This window comes from Penicillium digitatum, chromosome 2 (genome assembly GCF_016767815.1).
Source record: "Penicillium digitatum chromosome 2, complete sequence".
Lineage (NCBI taxonomy): Eukaryota > Fungi > Ascomycota > Eurotiomycetes > Eurotiales > Aspergillaceae > Penicillium > Penicillium digitatum.
In genome coordinates this window covers 1,677,257-1,694,577 of record NC_089385.1, presented here as the reverse complement: position 1 = coordinate 1,694,577, position 17,321 = coordinate 1,677,257, and the positions used below count along the sequence as shown (strand labels likewise).

The following is a 17,321-nucleotide window of genomic DNA, read 5'->3' as shown; positions in this document are numbered from 1 at the left end:
AATGGGGTCCCCACTGATGTCCACGGCCGAATCAACCACCACCGGACTGGCTTGTGGTGGCGAATTTGTCTTCATTGAAATTGTTGAAACGACCGACTTGCATTCCGGCCCCAGGGCCAGGACGAGTAGCGTGAGACGGGTTGCAGCAAAGCATAGCCACACGAGAGCCAAATTTGGAGCCACGAAGGGAGACCATATGTTTCCTAGTTGAATTAGGTTAGACTTCAGACCACTCAGAGTAGAAAATGAACTGCCAGGGAGTAGTACCGAATGTGACTGGCCACGAGCTCCCGTTGGTGAGGCGCGGCATTCATCAAAATCCATTGGATGAGATAGTTTCCATACTGGTCACCCGCTACTAAAAGCAAATCAATATCTTCTCATTGTGTCAAAGCCTGGGTAGCTTACTATCGATCAATGGCATGCGAGGTCGGTCAGATCGGCCAGTGCAGACACGAGAGAGGTAATGATCCATGAACTCCGTGCCGCCAATCTTGAGACATTTTTCCACAATCTTAGATGCGAATTGATCCATGCTATAATCCACAGCCCAGCGAAGAACATGCTCAACGGCACGGCTCTTGTCGTGGGGAGCGCCGTGCTCGCAGATGTGTTGGATGCACCAGTTCCCGAATTGACCACGAGCGAGTACATCGATCTTCGCCAAGACTTCTTCAATTGCCGGTCGCTATAAAAAGTTAGCATTGATACAATCAATATAAAGGATCAACAAAATAAGCAGGATAGCGAGAGAAAAGGCTTGATGCGTCTGGCAGCGGATCAGGTTAACGAAGTATCTCACCTTTTCCTCCTCCACACAATTCTCAAAGATGTTTTGGACAACCAGACTTCCTGTCTCTCCAAGGGCAACATCGTGCCACATTCCACGTAATGCCTCATTTACTTTAGCCATCACCTGCGGAGGCTCGCCACTCCACCGGAGCTCAAACAGTTTCTGCCAAACGTGGCAGGCATATCGATGGACCACCGTCTCAGGAATTCTGCGGAGAAGTTCATGTACCATGATAGCTTTATGCTCCTCTGAAACGCAGTCGAACGCCTTTTGGACCACATGGCAGCCAAAGGCATCCATGCTGAGGTTTAGCGTGTTGCCTCTGATCGCATTCGCGATAGCGACGACTTGCTCCGGAGTTCCATGTTCAAAACAGCGTTGTATGAGGAAATTTCCAAAGCGGTTGACCATGAGTGGATAGGCTTGATGCGCAATTGACTCGATAATGTCGAACTTTTGCTCAGTTGTGCCGACCTTCAGCTTTTGTTGTAAGAAAATTGAAGCTTGTTGGTCATTGTTGCAGATGATCTTGTCTACAATGTACTTCCAATCGCACGACACATTTTTGTCAAGCAGGCGTCGGTAGTTGAGTGGTTCGAGCGGTGACACGTACGTCTGGATGGAATTGCCACTCATCTGACATGGGTTAGACTGGATGCAAACAAGACTCACATTTTTGTCTCTTACCGAGTTGTTCCATATAGTTTCATTCGCATTGGTGCCTGTAAATTCAGTAGCAGTAGGCGAGAGGGGGCTGCCAATTGGTCGAGGGGGGTAAGAGGGCACAGAGTATAGTCCAACCTGCTGAAATGCGCTGGGGGGCCTCTTCGGCGAAGCAGATGACTTGGTGGGCTGCTCACCGGAGGACCCAGAAACAAATTCACCCCACGGGGTAGACTGAATTGGAAATAGAGATCCACCCCTACTGCTTTGGGTGATAGAGCGACGAGCCCCGGTAATGGGTGCTTGGGGATACAGCATCTGTTCGCCAATGGGGCGTGAGTAGAATCCACAAGAACTCGCCGAAGACCCCAAGTGTGGTCTTTGTGATTGCAGAGATGGTGGACCGGCAAACGGAGGATACGCATTGGAAACTCCCCAGAACCGACTTGGGTCCTGACTTGTAGAGCTGCTAGTGCCCGAAAGACTCTCTCCATATTCTCTGTCTGCGTTAGGCTCATTGTGGGCCCAAAGCGCGCGAGATCTGTTGTAGGCTCCGGTTGATAATGGATCCGAGATATCAGATTGCGAATCGTCTTGGGCACCCCACGCATCTTGAAACTGAGCAAATGCAGAGCTCGATGCATTAAAAGCACTCTGTAGGTGGCTAATGGTCTGCTCTGTAATTTCGCGGCTGCTGAAATCAGCCTCTGATGACGGACCAAGGGCTTGATCCAATGTATGCTTTATCACACGGGTTTGGGCAAGCTCTTGCTCCTGTAGAGCAATCTTGGAATTTGCAGCAAGGAGTTCCTGCTTAAGGCGAAGCAGTTCTACCGTCCTGTCTTCCTGAGGGTAAGGATTGGTGGTTTTAGTGAGGGTTGAAGTTGACACCGTTGTGGCCGGGGCGATCTGGGACGAACCAGAAGAGCGATCGGTCTCAGAACGTGGAATGGGGATTGTTTTGGGGGAAATCTTTACCAGTATTCTGTCAAGATCCGATGTTTGTCCATTCAAAGGTTCAACTTTGATATGATCTAGCTTCTGCTTCTGGGATTGTGAGACCACAGGCACACACAGACGTGAACCAATACCACAGAAAACACACACCTTGCTCGCCGAATGCTCAGCTCCTTCACCAGGCAAGGCCTCTAACTTTCCATGTCGGGATGTCTCAGACGCATCAAAAGAGCCGTAATGAGTTATCGAGTTCTGGAGGCTCTGCCACGACCAATGTAGTTAGTGTGCTAGAAATTTAATTCAAGGTTGTCCTTCCGAGGCATACCGAGGATTCGTGTCCAAAAGAGGGATTCCGCACATCAATGGCATTATTGGAGGTAAAACGTCCTCCATTCCCCATTCGACCAAGTTTTGAAGGTCCGCTTAGGGTAGACATGTTGTCAACTGGAAGAGATTAAAGGTGAAACAGAAACAAACACAGAGATAGAGACGGAAACGAACAGATGAGGGAAAAAAAAGCTATGAAGTCGCTGTGTGAGGGTGTGGACAAACAGGCTCGTTGGAAACCAAGTGAGTTTACATGCAACGAAAAGGATTCCGAGCAGATTCTTGCGAGATGATGGTAAACATAAGGGAACTTTTGAAGATGAGGAAGTAGTGGGTGGTGAGAAGAGACAAGATTGGGGCTAGAGGATGGGTGAAGAAGTTGAGATGTGCGATTGAAAGGGGAGAGGGAGAACAGAGAAAGGGAAACAAGAGACCGAGGAAGGCGCATCAGAAGAGAACCTTCCATATGAATGTACTTGTATGGACTACCCAATTAGGCATAGTTGGCCCTCGGGTTCACTCATGGAGACATCTAACATCACAGCTCCTAGTATCTATCATACAGGGTATAGTACAGAGCATGAGTAACTATGGCAGATCCTTACCAAAGTATCTTAGAATTAAATCCATTCAGTGCACGTATATCTAAATCAATCTCTATCTACCTGTATTTTTGGAAGTTTTAAACCATCTGCATGGAAAAGACCGTTTGGATATTTTTCTAATCAATAAAATCTCTTGGATTTAACCACCATCTACTATCATCTTGGGCTAAATGTATCAGATTAATATGGCCTTGCATTGTCGTGGACAGAGGCTGCAGAAGCAACCAGCTACGGATTCTTATACATCACTCCGTCTATTGGAGCTAATCGTCTTAATTTCCAAAGCCAAGACGCTGAAGATCAAGATCAGGGTCCGTGCCACGTGACCCAGATGACGCGTAATGGCGAAGAGCACACATACGAAGACGGAACAAGGGAGATTGCCTATCATCGAAAAAGAGGAAGGGAATGTTAGAAAAAAAAATCAACAGTAGAGATTATGATGCAATAGGAATAGCCAGATACCTGCGCTTGCAGATACTCTGTGTCCTCCGCCATGATCAACATTTGGAACCTTGTACCCTTCCCGTAATGTAAGTGGCGGTACGGAGCACATGGAAATCAAATTGCATCTCTATCCGTGCAGGTTATTATGAGGACATCTCTCAAAACTAATATTTTTTCAACAATTCCTTTGTCTGACATATGCCTAGATATCATTAGGTATATTCATATTTCATTTCATCGCTTGAGCTTCGCTGAAAGTGTGTTTCTGTACTCGACGCTCATTCGCCCAAGGAGATTCGTCATCGATAAACCGGCAAACCAAGCCGCCCTTTTTCCTTCATTAATTAGTGAAGCGGACACATATCCTCACCGGAAACCATTGAGCGGATTGCCTCTACGCAACTGCTTTCTCGCCCTTCTCGGGTAAGTGACACCAAATGCGGGTTCTTTTCGGAGGGTCCGGGGAATTGACGTCTCTGAAGATAGTGCGGACGTTCCGAGTCGTGGAAGATGGCCACAACCACAGTAACTGGTCATGGGCGACGCGCCTCTATGCGCCAGGCCGAGTTGCATATCCCAACCAAACCTTCCGCATTTCAATCAACGAGTAGCCCGGTAGACAAATTTCCACCTTACGAAGACTCGCTCGACGGCGTCGCGGGGTCAACTCGTCCAACCCGAAGCGCCTCGGTCAAGTATGCCCCAAACGACCACTGGGAACCCCGAAAAGCAGGCCTTTACTCGCGAGAGTATGGAAACGGATCATTACGAAACCCCAAACTCCGCCCACGAAAGAGCATCAGCGAAGCCATCACGACAATCAGAACACGCAATGGCAGTATGAGTGCCAATGCTCATGAATTGGCCAAAGCGCTTCGCGCCCCGGTCTCCTACCGACTCACTGTACGTTGATTCGCGCTTTGAGAGATCTTCACTTAAAAGTAACTCCTCCAACGGCGCCGCTCGCTAACACACTGATTTAAGGCTCTCTGTGTCGTTTGGTATCTCACCTCTGCCCTCACAAACACGTCCTCAAAATCGATATTGAACGCCCTTCCGATGCCGATCACATTGACAATGATTCAATTTGCATTTGTTTCCTTTTGGTGTTTGCTATTGGTGTATCTCTCCACAGTTATACCTCGGTTGCGACAAAGTGTCCCGATCCTTCAACATGGAATTCGCTACCCATCCCGCGACGTGATTTCCACAGCCCTGCCCCTAGCAGTATTCCAACTAGCCGGTCATATTTTAAGCTCTATGGCCACTGCACAAATTCCCGTATCTTTGGTTCACACCATCAAGGGCCTTTCACCTCTCTTCACAGTTCTAGCATACCGAATCCTGTTTCGCATTCGATATGCCCGGGCAACCTATCTATCGCTGATCCCACTAACTCTGGGTGTGATGCTTGCATGCTCGACCGGAGTATCTACAAATTTCTTCGGTATTTTTTGCGCGTTTGGTGCAGCTCTTGTGTTTGTCTCCCAGAACATATTCTCAAAGAAGCTATTCAACGAGGCAGACCGTGCCGAATCAGATCTGCAAAATCCAGGGCGGCGAAAGTTGGACAAACTCAACTTGCTTTGCTATTGTTCCGGGCTGGCTTTTTTCCTCACCCTGCCTATTTGGTTTGTCACCGAGGGTTACCCGCTAGTATCTGATTTTATTCATGACGGTGTGATATCGCTATCGGGTAAGCAAGGCTCATTGGACCACGGTGCTCTTTCCCTTGAGTTTGTGTTCAACGGAGTCTCACACTTTGCCCAAAACATCCTGGCATTTGTGTTGCTGTCAATGGTATCTCCTGTGTCCTACTCGGTTGCATCATTGGTCAAGCGTGTGTTTGTGATTGTGGTAGCAATCATATGGTTTGGGAGCTCGACCACCTCGATTCAAGCATTTGGCATTGGCCTCACTTTCGTGGGGCTTTACCTTTACGACCGCAATAGTCATGACGATGTAGCTGACCAAAGGGCAAATACGGATCTTTTCCGTGCTGAGCAGTCCATTCTTCCAATGAATGTGCGGCACCCAAGCAAGCCATGGGATTCAAATGGTTATGCCTTCCCCGCGGGGAAGCCCTTTGAAGGTGCCGCCGACAACTCCCATGCTGCAGTAAACAACTCTAAGAAGGAAGACGATGGGCCCGGGCATGTTCGACCAAGAGGAGCTAGTGTCTCTCGTACTTGGTTGCCAGGGACCAAACAAGAATCCACTTGGCAGGTTAGTGATTCTCAAGCTGCGGCCTAGCATTTGTATTTAATGAGTTCTGTGTATGATATCATGGTTGTGAAGTGCTGCTCGGAAGAGCGTTTTATATCACTTTCCATTGTTGCATCCTGCCTAGGACGCGCAGAGCATCCTTTCAAGCCCCGAGAAGTACTTTTGGCTGCACGTAGGAGACACCAGTCTCCAAAGTGCCACCCGAAGTTTCAACAAACTGGATCTACTAATATATTCGACAATCTCAATAATGTACACGATGAGTAGGAGGATTTCATGACAAAACGTTTTGTTGTGCATTGTTACGTAACAGTTGAAGACCTCGGGGATGTAGCTACCGTTGGTAAGGAACAAAGTCATAATTAGGCGAACCCTTGACAGCTCCAGCTACGGTGCAATTCTGCTCTCGGAACATGCTGTAGAGGAAATAGGAACAGGGAAATGGCCTGCCTCCTACAATAATGATGCCCTTAACAATTTAATTTGGAAAAGAGAAATCCACAACAATGGGGAGGAACGGTGGCTTTTAAGGAAACCCGGAGTGGGAGTTTATCCGCCTAACCGAGCCAATCCCCGTGAGCCCATTTGTCGTTGCACTTAGTCAGCATTGTGATGGTCAGCACGCCAATTATGTAACTCTGGAACCGCAGATTCCGATGCAAAGTGCTCTCTAAACTCCCAACCGTCACCAGGACCTCACCCCTCACCCTCCTCCACTTTACCTCCCACTCTCAAATACCTGATCTCCCTCCAACGATGCGGCCGCAGCTGTTTCGTGCGGCCGCCCGGTCCCTCCGGGTTCCTAAGGTCTCCCCCCGGACCTTCGCGACGACAGCCCCTCGCGCAGCCGAGGTGGAACTCACCATTGGTAAGTTCAATCTTGGTTTAGTTCATCCAAATTGATTGATAACTGATGGCCCGTTTCTTTAGATGGCAAAAAGGTGTCTGTAGAAGGTAAACACTCCGGGAGATAACTCACTGAACCTTCACTCACATTCTCCCCCAAAGCTGGCTCGGCTCTTATCCAGGCCTGTGAGAAGGCAGGCGCAACGGTTCCTAGGTATGACCAGACTCCACGAACTTGAAATGATTGCAGTACTAACGTGCACCAGATATTGTTACCACGAGTATGTGCCTTTGACCAAGTCACACATGTTGCCTTTGCTAACACCAGTCCCTTAGAAAACTTTTAGTTGCAGGTAACTGTACGTGCAACAAATCCCACCCCAATCACACACCATTCAGGCAAATGTACTTACGGAAAACATAGGTCGTATGTGTCTCGTCGAAGTCGAACGTGCCCCAAAGCCGGTGGCCTCCTGTGCTTGGCCGGTACAACCCGGTATGGTGGTGAAGACAAATTCACCACTGGTACACAAGGCAAGAGAGGGTGTCATGGAGTTTCTTCTTGCCAACCATCCCCTCGATTGTCCTGTCTGCGACCAGGGAGGAGAGTGTGACCTCCAAGACCAGTCGATGCGTTACGGTGCCGATCGGGGTCGATTCCATGAAACCGGTGGAAAACGTGCTGTGGAGGATAAGAACATTGGCCCTCTGGTCAAGACCTCAATGAATCGATGCATTCACTGCACTCGTTGTGTCCGATTCATGAACGACGTCGCCGGTGCTCCAGAACTAGGAACTGCAGGTCGTGGAAACGACATGCAGATTGGAACCTACCTTGAGCAGAACCTCAACTCAGAACTCTCAGGCAATGTCATTGACCTTTGCCCTGTCGGTGCACTAACTTCGAAGCCCTATGCTTTCCGGGCACGTCCATGGGAGCTCAAGCACACCGAATCAATCGATGTCCTTGACGCGCTTGGCTCTAATATCCGCATTGATAGCAGAGGCCTCGAAGTGATGCGGGTTGTCCCGCGATTGAATGATGATATAAACGAGGAATGGATCAATGACAAGTCGCGGTTCGCATGCGATGGGTTGAAGACCCAACGGCTCACAACGCCGCTCATTCGTCGGGAAGGAAAATTCGTTCCTGCTACTTGGGAACAGGCTTTAACGGAGATCTCATCGGCTCACCAGAAGTTGCAGCCACAGGCCAATGAGTTCAAGGCTGTTGCTGGACACTTGGTCGATACTGAGTCGCTCGTTGCCATGAAGGACCTTGCCAACAAGCTTGGCTCTGATAACCTTGCCCTTGATCAACCTGGAGGTGGTGCCCCTATTGCTCATGGCATCGATATTCGTTCCAACTACCTGTTCAATTCCAAGATCTATGGAATAGAGGAGGCAGATGTAATCCTTTTGGTTGCAACAAACCCTCGTCACGAAGCCGCAGTTCTTAACGCCCGCATCCGCAAGCAGTATATTAGATCTGATCTTGAGGTTGGACTTGTCGGTGAGGAGTTTGAGAGTACATTTGACTTCAACCATTTGGGCGCAGATGTCTCTTCCTTGAAATCCGCTTTGACTGGAGAATTTGGCAAGAAGCTTGCCGGAGCCAAGCGGCCAATGATTATTGTCGGCAGCGCTGCTGCAGAGCACCCGGATGCCAAGGCAATATTCGAGGCTGTCGGCAGTTTCGTTGAGAAGAACGCAAGCAACTTCATTACCCCTGAATGGCAGGGCTATAATGTTCTCCAGCGTGCAGCATCTCGGGCTGGTGCCTATGAAGTCGGCTTCACTGCACCATCTTTTCAGGTTGCCCAAACTACTCCCAAGATGGTGTGGCTTTTGGGCGCAGATGAGATTGCCCAGAGCGAGATCCCGAAAGATGCCTTTGTCGTCTACCAGGGACACCACGGTGATCGCGGCGCTCAACTCGCTGATGTCGTTCTCCCGGGCGCTGCATACACCGAGAAGTCAGGTACATACATCAACACGGAAGGTCGTGTGCAAGTTACCCGTGCTGCCACTTCACTTCCCGGTGCAGCTCGTGATGACTGGAAGATCATCCGTGCCACTAGCGAATTCCTTGGTGCTCCTCTTCCTTATGATGATATCGAGGCTCTTCGTGACCGCATGGAGGAGATCAGTCCCGTCATGCGCCGCTACGACGTTATTGAACCGACCTCGGTTGGCTCGTTGAGCAAGATCCAACTTGTGGAACAGAACAAGGGATCCCAAGCTACTGGGGCTCCTTTCAAGAAGGTGATTGAAGACTTCTTCTTCACCGATGCCATTTCCAGAAGGTGAATACTCCATTTCGTCATTTGTCACTCATCCAATTGCACCGCTAACTCTGCTTTAGTTCGGCTACCATGGCCCGCGCCTCCGCTGCCAAGGCCACTGGAAACCCTGAGACCAACTTCATGGCCGCAGGAGAAATGTCTCCTCAGGCTTTGTATGGCTAGATCAGGGTCTTTTCTGACCTCATTCTGTGTTTCTCTAATGGTTGCAGGCGTTTTTTTGTACCACATCTCAAATTTCCCTCTTGATGTACTGTTTCCTTTCCATCCTCTGTGTTTTTCCCTATCATCTTGAACACCCTTCCGGTTTCTGTTGACCTCTTCGCCATTCTCCGGTGTCGCCTGGGATTAATCGGTAGTGGTTGCCTTGTACATAAAAGACTGAACCCCCCAAAATTTCGAGTCCATGGGCGTCGGAGATGATGAATTTGTGCTACTTTATTAGTTTGGTGCGTAGCAGCTTTTGAAAGGAGAAGTATGGTCAATGATTCCTATCGTAATAACGATGTGAAATTGTACCCCGGACATATGATCTAGGTAGGGATGAGGATGGGGGAGTACCCCGACGACAAGAGTAGGACAGGGAGCAACAACGAAAGACTAACCCGGAGAAGAGATACATAAATTGGTGAATTGCAGGAGTCAACATTGCTTGGGTATGTACATATTTACAGGTCTGAAGAGTCAAAGATGAACTCCCAACTCCTAGGTCGATCGCGCCGCACAAAAGCACATGAGGCAGAACTGTATCTCCCTCCGTTGAAATCACCTATTTACCTTGTTCCGAGTGGTTATTTCAGAGCTCATCATCATCCGTCTCTCCTTCGGTTTCTTCAGCATCTTTACGAGGCTGGGTTGAATCAGTTTTCTTGATAGGCCCGCGGGTCTTTTTAGCAAATGGCAAATCTCTTTGAGGTGGCGCGGTATATCTCACTGGAGAGACCCGCTTCAGCGGGGGTGTTTCATCCTGTGACGAATAGTCGTCCGTCGTGCTATTGCTTGGTTCGTTGTCCAAAGAATGAGAAGTCGAAGGCCCTTCGTCATCGAGGTCTTGATTATTGGAGGTACCTCGATCAGTCTTCATTGGATCGATATCCATTTGCTCAAACCCATCAGAGTCGTCTGTATCGCTCATCTTGCTAGCACTTCTCTTTGTCGAACGAGACTTCTCAGCGATTTCATGTGACTCTCCAGGAATGCTTGCTTGCATCTCGGAGACTGTCGATATTCAGTCAGCCCAGATACCCAGGTTTCTCTGTTTGCGCCACCTACCTTTGGTGGGATCGACGGTAGACGATGCCAGAAGACGTTGCTGGTTTCGGATTTTAAGCTTTTTCTCGTTCAAGACCTGCACAAAACTGGCCACCAGTCGATTCTCATGCTCAGTTTTCGCATGCACGAGCTCCTCAAGCTGTTCATTCAACCTACGTATGGTATCTTCGGCAAAGCGGTAACGGCTAGTCAGGCTGAACACTTGTTGCTCTAGCGTATGAGCCCTCACTGCAGTAATCCCGGTCCATTCAAACAGTTCGACGGCTTGTTCATCGTCTTGCTTGAGGGTAAAAGCACCAAGGCGTTGCTATGTTATTGTTAGTAGAGAGATATAGATACATATAACCCGCCGGCGTAGAACACGAACTGTGATATTCTGCACTCGCTTCCGTATCGTGATCACAATTTCCTTGTTGTCTTCGTTAGAGCCCGATATGCTGGCAGAAGCTTCGAGACCAGTGGCCCAATCCGGCCTATCGGGAGGAGTAGAACATTGCCCCAAAATGAGAGAGACGGTTTTAATCCATTCATCGTTCGATCCTTGGTAATTCTTTGCGTGGAGGTCTTTCAAGCATGCTTGTTTCACTGTACGATATGAGCTCATGACTTCCAGACTTCGTTCTGTGACGACCCACCCAAGCTAACATAGGGGGATTCCCCCTCAGTAGCCATCAGGCTCAAATCAAGCGGCGCAGGGCCAGTACATGAGACATGGACAAGTACAAAAGACCCAGTCTCGTCCGATCTGGGAAACCGCAAGATTCGAGGGTCTGTTGGAACAGGAGATGACATAATTTGGAATGAAGTGATCAGGATGGATGCGGGGAGCGCGGAGGGAAATTAAATATTAAATAAGGGGTGAAAGGACAGAGTTACGGTGTTGCTATTGAGAAGTGAAATATCAAGTGTCTACATGTGTAGGTAACAAAACTCATATCCCAAGGCAACAGGAGTGGATACAACGAGGACACTATGTACTCCGTACCTGACTGAAAGACGGCAGATACCGAATCTCCACATTTTTAAAACGGTAAGTGTGAAATGTATTTTTGTACGGGGTACCGCATGAATAGGTCACATTTTAATTACCACCGGAAATACCTGTTACATGGGACACTACAAGGATCGTATGGTACGAACTCGTTGCTATACTCCTATGTCGATAGGTTGACATTCATGAACCGGTAGCAGCTGCCTAGACATCAATGTTCTGTTACTTACATGTAACGGCTGTGTCTCACATGCGTACACTACGAAGTATGCAAGTGTCGACCGAGCATCCCAGGTAAACTGATTACCTAGATACATTACCAGTACGGGGACTGTCACGTTCTTCCTCTCCTCGACGGAATCGAGATATCTTTTTCCCCTGTCTCCGCTTCGTGCTTGCAATCAAGTTCCTTTGATTTCTTGATTTCCTCCGAAGATCAGCAGTCGGATCCAAGTGTCTTGGGGTGTCCCCAATGCTGAGGTGTTCTCTAGTGAATGTTTATGCAGGAGGACCTGGCATTTATCAGGTCGCCTAGTGAACCCGCTTGATCTCATTCGGCCATTTCGACTTTAGAGCAAGGCCGGCCCTCATTGAGCTAATTACCCCAGCCATCTTACCTTGCGATATCCGAGCTCACTTGTCACGCTACGATCAACGGTGAAACTGTGCTTCTCACTCGCTCCTATCTTTAGTCCCTACCAACACGGAATGACGCTCATGTTCGCATCCCCTGAACCCTCACCAGTGTCGCAAAGCACTTAATCACAACCGCGTCGGGACGCCTGTAATCATTCTATGACCTCTGTGTTCTCTGTACACCTTGAACCAATTTGTTTTCGCCAGTCATGGAATCTTTACCAATCCACCTACGACCAGGCACCGATGAGCCGATTGAATGCTGGGATGATGACGACGACTTGCAGTTCAGCGACGATGTTCACTTTCGCACCGCATCTAGCGCGGGGTCTATAAAAAACTCGTCTTTTCGGCCCTCCGGACACCGTGATTCCATTTCCTCTCGACGCTCTGCTCGCTCAGATATTGACTCTAATGCGGGTGACGAAGACTGGCAAGTACCGCTCTATGACAACGATGAATTCGCAAAAGAAGATGCCATTGCTTCGGCCAAGACTGCGGGTATTCCCATTCCTCCAGATATCCCCAAGTCGGCTCTTATTGGGGGCACGATCAAGCGCTTGTCAACTCGAAAGACCAAGAAAACCTTTGTTGATGACTGGTCAGAAGACGTTGAACTCCCGGGCCCTGAAACCCAGTTACAGCTCAGAACTCCTCAGGAGACCATGTTTCCTGACTCCCTTCGACATTTGAGCTCCGCTGCTACCAGTCCAGTGAAATTTACGGCCTCATTATCTTGGGACGAGGAATTCTCGACGCGCTTGAAATCTACCCTGGGACCACTTGACACCTTCCAGGACGACCATAATAGTCTGGAATCTCGAGATATTCCAGCCCTCAAAGCCCCAACTCCACGATCTTCGAAGAAATTGAACATTAGCAATGCTGGCAGTGGTTTCTATACGGAACAGGAAGCAGAGGACGACTTCAACCATGATTTTGAACTTCCCGCCAATCATCAATCCCTCGAACTATCCCATCGAAAAGCGAACTTCTACGTTTCTAGTCCCACTTTGGAGGACTTTGATCTTGAGTGGTCTGAAGGAAGTATAGGTGTACGACTTGGCGGCACCACAAGGGATGGATGCTCAGTTCCCAGTTCTTCTGTCTCCATCGCCAGCCCCAGCGTTTCAAGTTGTCTCACTGCGGAAAGTGAAGACGATGGCCTCGATGGCATCGTCATTCCCGATGGTCCACTTGATTTCAGTACTTCTCTGCAGAAGCGACAGACTGCCCAAGCTGAGAATTTAAAAGCGGAAGAGAGTCAGGTGGATCACATTCCTTCTGACGCTGACGACTTCTTTTCTGGCCTTGATGTCGACAATGAGAAGGCTTTCTCTTTTGGAAAACCTGCTCTAAATCCCAACTTAAAGTGCAAGACCGAACGGCCATCCAGCCCGACTCGTCGATCTGCAACAACACTCACATTCACCAGTGCGACAGGATCTCCACGAACTCGCATCCCACGCTTGTCTGGTCATGATCGAACCCATTCAACCCACCTTGAGACTGTGTCGGAAAGTGGTGCGCCTCTTTCCAAATTTCGAACATCACAATCGCGTCTAGGGCATTCGTCTCAATCGTCAACTTCAAGTCTCCCGGCTCCTAGCGCTAATCCGACATCGCAGACTCCTAAACTCTCCGGTCGACGGCTTCTCGGGTCTCGCAATACCCGAGAAATTGCCCAGGGTGGCGAGAGTAGCCCTTCACTTCGGCGTTTGAAGACCAAGCGATCCCTTCCATCCATTCGTGGCTTAGGCTCGGCCCCTTCAATGACCGAGCGACCACCGGTTGATCGTCCACTCCGCCTTCCCTCTTCCAGACCTAAAACACCAGTGGATCTCCCCGCAACCGATGCAAGATTGCTGGTTAGTAAGTCACAGGTGCCATTCATGCCGGCTGGTGTAACGGAATCCCAACCATACCATGCCAGTGTGAAGGGGTATCGCTCATCACGTCGCACAAATTCAGATAGCTCTGGTAGACTTCTTAGTCCGCAGGGGACAATATCTCAACTCTCCCGACCAACTCGCAATGAGCCATTCCGTGCTGGCGTTGGCGACATAAGCGCGGACTCTCTCGGTTCCTCTACAAAGCATACAATCACGCGACCCACCAAGAGACGCAATTTCGGGGATGGAACAGAGTTGGAGTCGTTTGATGACCTATCTACATCGATCTTGGCAGAGAGCAAGTTCGTCAAACCCCCCACCGGTAGAGGTGCTCCCAGGTCCGTCCGTGCCAGACTCAGTCAGAGCCGGAATGATCCCCCACATAATGAATCACCTCCTCAATCTTTGACGTCGCAACCAACCTCCAAATTGCGCGACCCGACACCTAGGTTTGCGCGAGATACAAATGCATCTAGAAATGCAAGGGAACAACGCATTGCATCCATGACTATTAACTCGAAAGCCCGTGAACCGAACCCTCTTTCAACGTTCAACTCAAACCGGAAGTCCCAACCTGTCTCAAGGAGTCCTCCGGCTTCTGCAACGATCAGAAGCCGGAAAGGTAAATCGAATTCCAAATCCACCTCCAAACCGCACTTGATCAAGCCCATGGGATCTGGGGTGCAGGATGCCAAATGTAAGCAATCTTCTTGATCTCTATTCACAATTTTTGCCTCACTAACCATTTCCAGCTGTGAGGGGCATGCGTTACAACCCTACCAACTTTCGGTGGGAGGGAAATGAAAATTTGGTCCAGGAATTTGATGTGGCCCCTAAATCACCCAAATCTGCCCCGGCTCTCATCACCAATGTTGGCGCGATGCAGAATGTCCAGACCGTTGGTGGAATGGTGTTTGATCCACATCAGATGTGTTGGCTCAGAGCATCTTTTGGAGCTGCTGACGAAGACGACGTGTTTGCCGGTCTGGACGACTTGGATGACAAAATCACCAGTAGCACGACCTATGGACGACATTCTGGGGCGATTGACCAATTTCCAGCAGTTGGGGATGATGCAAGTGCCGGTGAATCCTCTGATGAAGGGCCTATGACCGAAGAATTTGATGTCGGCCCAGAATTCATTCGACGCCAGCGGGTTGAGGAAGACAAGTGGAGACGCAAGGTTGACAAATGGGTTGGATTCGATCGAGGCGATCAGGACCACGAAAATCATTGGAGATGGATCATCCGCGATTTAGTGGCCTTTGACCACCGGGGATCAGCATAGAAGCATGCCAGATTTGACGTCTGCCTGTCCACAGAGCTTTTCCCGGACAGGGGTCACCTTTTTTTTTTTTTTTTTTTCAACCAGCATGTACATGTACTAACCCAAAGCCCATACACGAACTTACGACGTGAAGATCATTGGCCGTGATGATTCGGCCGATGTCATGAATTAATGGTTTTCTCTTTCGGGGGGGGGGGGGGTTTGTTTTCCAAGCATATCTGACCAAGGGGGTAGAATGCTATGTAACTATAATATTTTGTCTCAGTACATACAGTTTAATATGTTCCTTTGTTTTTTGTTTTTTTTTTTCGGTGGACATTGTCCTTTTTGAATAGTCTATACTAGATATAGACCAAACCTAGCAAACCCGTAACCCAATTAACCTGTTAAACTGTTAACCTGTTGATCAGTATAGATTTAGAGAATCGGACTCGGGGATTCTCAAGGGAAAAAAAAAAAAAAAAAAAAAAAAGAGATCGGGAAGCAGCAGAGTGACACCAGATATGTTTTTGGACTGTGAGGGTCCGAACCTTGAAGTCCGATGTGTCTCACTTTCAGCCAAACGTAAGTCATCCTATCGTCCCGCCTCTGTACTTGTACTTGTCCTTCATTTGCTTTTTTTTCGTTTCTTTTCTTTTTTTCCCTCCTTTTTATCCTTGACAAAGTGATCTAAAGTCTTGGCCTCTGCTTCAAATCAAAACATCTTCTCGGATGCTTACATCTCTGCTGGGAAGGGGAAAAAAAAAACATTCAATGAAATTCAATGAAATAAACAATCCTGTGGGACAGTACAACATTAACATGACAGGGATCGCCTCAAGAAGACTTCAAACCTCAAAGAAATTCATCTCAATTGCCTCAAGAGCAGTTGTTCGTACATCAATGGACACCCCATGAGGTTCGTTCCCCAGTTCTCTCGTCCTCTATTCTTCCCTCCTCCCCCACTCTTTTCCCCTTCTTCTCATCCGGACGAACCCAACGGGAGGAAGCTCGAGGGATGCAGAATTTATCAGAGGAGTCGGAATTCCCAATCCATGTTCCTTACCAATTTTCACGGCTACTTGCATGGACAAATCCCTTTTTGCCGGTGGAATCTCCTGCCGACTTGTTTGATCGTGAAGCAAACGTGCAGAGGACAAAGGATTTCCCCCTTTTGCTGATTCGAGTCGGAATCCCGTACGGGAGTAGAGTTGTTCCGCAATTCTAAGTACAGGAAGAATTCGGGGAGATGATGATTTCGCCCCCGCTGTACTTCGGTCAAATCAGGAGAGCGGAATGTCTCCCCCCCTCCCCCCCCCCCCCCAAAGAGTCATCACTGTCTCCGATAGGGTGCCTTGAATAGCCTTGTCCAGTCCCATCTCCTCAACGTGGCTTCTTGAGGCAAATGATGGCGCTGATTGACCCCAGGGGATCGAAAGGCAGGAATCCGTATCACCATTGCTTCTGTGCGCTGTTGTATCAGCCTGCTTCCACTATTCGACACCTTCGGCGGGTCGGAAAGAATTGACCACGAACCCCAGTCTTTTCTTGCTGCTTTTCTTTTCTTTTCTTGTTAGACCCATCTTAGACCCATGTCGCTATCTTCTTCCCTGCAAGCTTTGGTAATACCTACGCTTCCGTACCTTACAGAGAGCTCTGTTGGACTCGCCTGGCTCCATCATTTCTTTTTCTCTGTGGAATATCTGCTGTTCGTCTTCCAGGGATGCCCTCTGTTGTCTCTGTCCGCAATCTCTGTCGCGACATGGTCTCGTGCACTTCATCTTGGGCATCAGCCATGTCAGTCCTGCACTGTTTGTCCATTGGGGTCTTTTTAATAGAATGGTTACCCCGTTTCGAGATGGGCTTTCTGTGAATTATTCCTCTTTTTCCCTTTCTATATCACACTGTGATCTCCTAGGCACGGTCCAATCTTTTTTGTGATACCTGCTGTGGTGTACCAGCGTACTGTGGCAATTCTCACTTGACTACATACGAGCGAGTTAGTCAAGTCTTCAGTTCACTATCATTATCATCATCAACCTGGGAGTTTCATACATTTACCTTTTCTTGTGTCCTTTTTATCATCGTCATCATCA

General features: G+C 48.8%; 5 protein-coding genes across 5 annotated transcripts; 3 read left to right on the top strand and 2 right to left on the bottom strand.

Moving 5' to 3' along the window:
- Positions 1–31: 31 nt before the first annotated feature.
- Positions 32–2,849, bottom strand: Pdw03_6666 (Armadillo-like helical; the record flags this gene model as incomplete). Its single annotated transcript, XM_014681289.1, has 6 exons — positions 32–203; positions 268–358; positions 409–688; positions 803–1,429; positions 1,481–2,674; positions 2,739–2,849. 6 exons carry the CDS (start codon positions 2,847–2,849, stop codon positions 32–34), a joined length of 2,475 nt encoding a protein of 824 aa, XP_014536775.1.
- A 1,453-nt stretch (positions 2,850–4,302) lies between these two features.
- On the top strand, positions 4,303–6,045 carry Pdw03_6665 (ER to Golgi transport protein (Sly41), putative; the record flags this gene model as incomplete). Its single annotated transcript, XM_014681290.1, has 2 exons — positions 4,303–4,695; positions 4,777–6,045. 2 exons carry the CDS (start codon positions 4,303–4,305, stop codon positions 6,043–6,045), a joined length of 1,662 nt encoding a protein of 553 aa, XP_014536776.1.
- Positions 6,046–6,774: 729 nt separating this feature from the next.
- On the top strand, positions 6,775–9,332 carry Pdw03_6664 (NADH-quinone oxidoreductase, chain G, C-terminal; the record flags this gene model as incomplete). The annotated part of the gene is made up of 7 exons (XM_066101415.1): positions 6,775–6,886; positions 6,949–6,972; positions 7,027–7,078; positions 7,131–7,145; positions 7,201–7,223; positions 7,289–9,170; positions 9,230–9,332. The coding sequence occupies 7 exons, from the start codon at positions 6,775–6,777 to the stop codon at positions 9,330–9,332; spliced, it is 2,211 nt and encodes a 736-aa protein (XP_065956498.1).
- Positions 9,333–9,963: 631 nt separating this feature from the next.
- On the bottom strand, positions 9,964–11,231 carry Pdw03_6663 (DNA double-strand break repair and VJ recombination XRCC4; the record flags this gene model as incomplete). The annotated part of the gene is made up of 5 exons (XM_066101414.1): positions 9,964–10,035; positions 10,102–10,385; positions 10,440–10,746; positions 10,807–11,024; positions 11,075–11,231. The coding sequence occupies 5 exons, from the start codon at positions 11,229–11,231 to the stop codon at positions 9,964–9,966; spliced, it is 1,038 nt and encodes a 345-aa protein (XP_065956497.1).
- A 1,044-nt stretch (positions 11,232–12,275) lies between these two features.
- Pdw03_6662 (Cytokinesis regulator (Byr4), putative) lies at positions 12,276–15,246 on the top strand (the record flags this gene model as incomplete). The annotated part of the gene is made up of 2 exons (XM_014681293.1): positions 12,276–14,655; positions 14,711–15,246. The coding sequence occupies 2 exons, from the start codon at positions 12,276–12,278 to the stop codon at positions 15,244–15,246; spliced, it is 2,916 nt and encodes a 971-aa protein (XP_014536779.1).
- Positions 15,247–17,321: the final 2,075 nt, after the last annotated feature.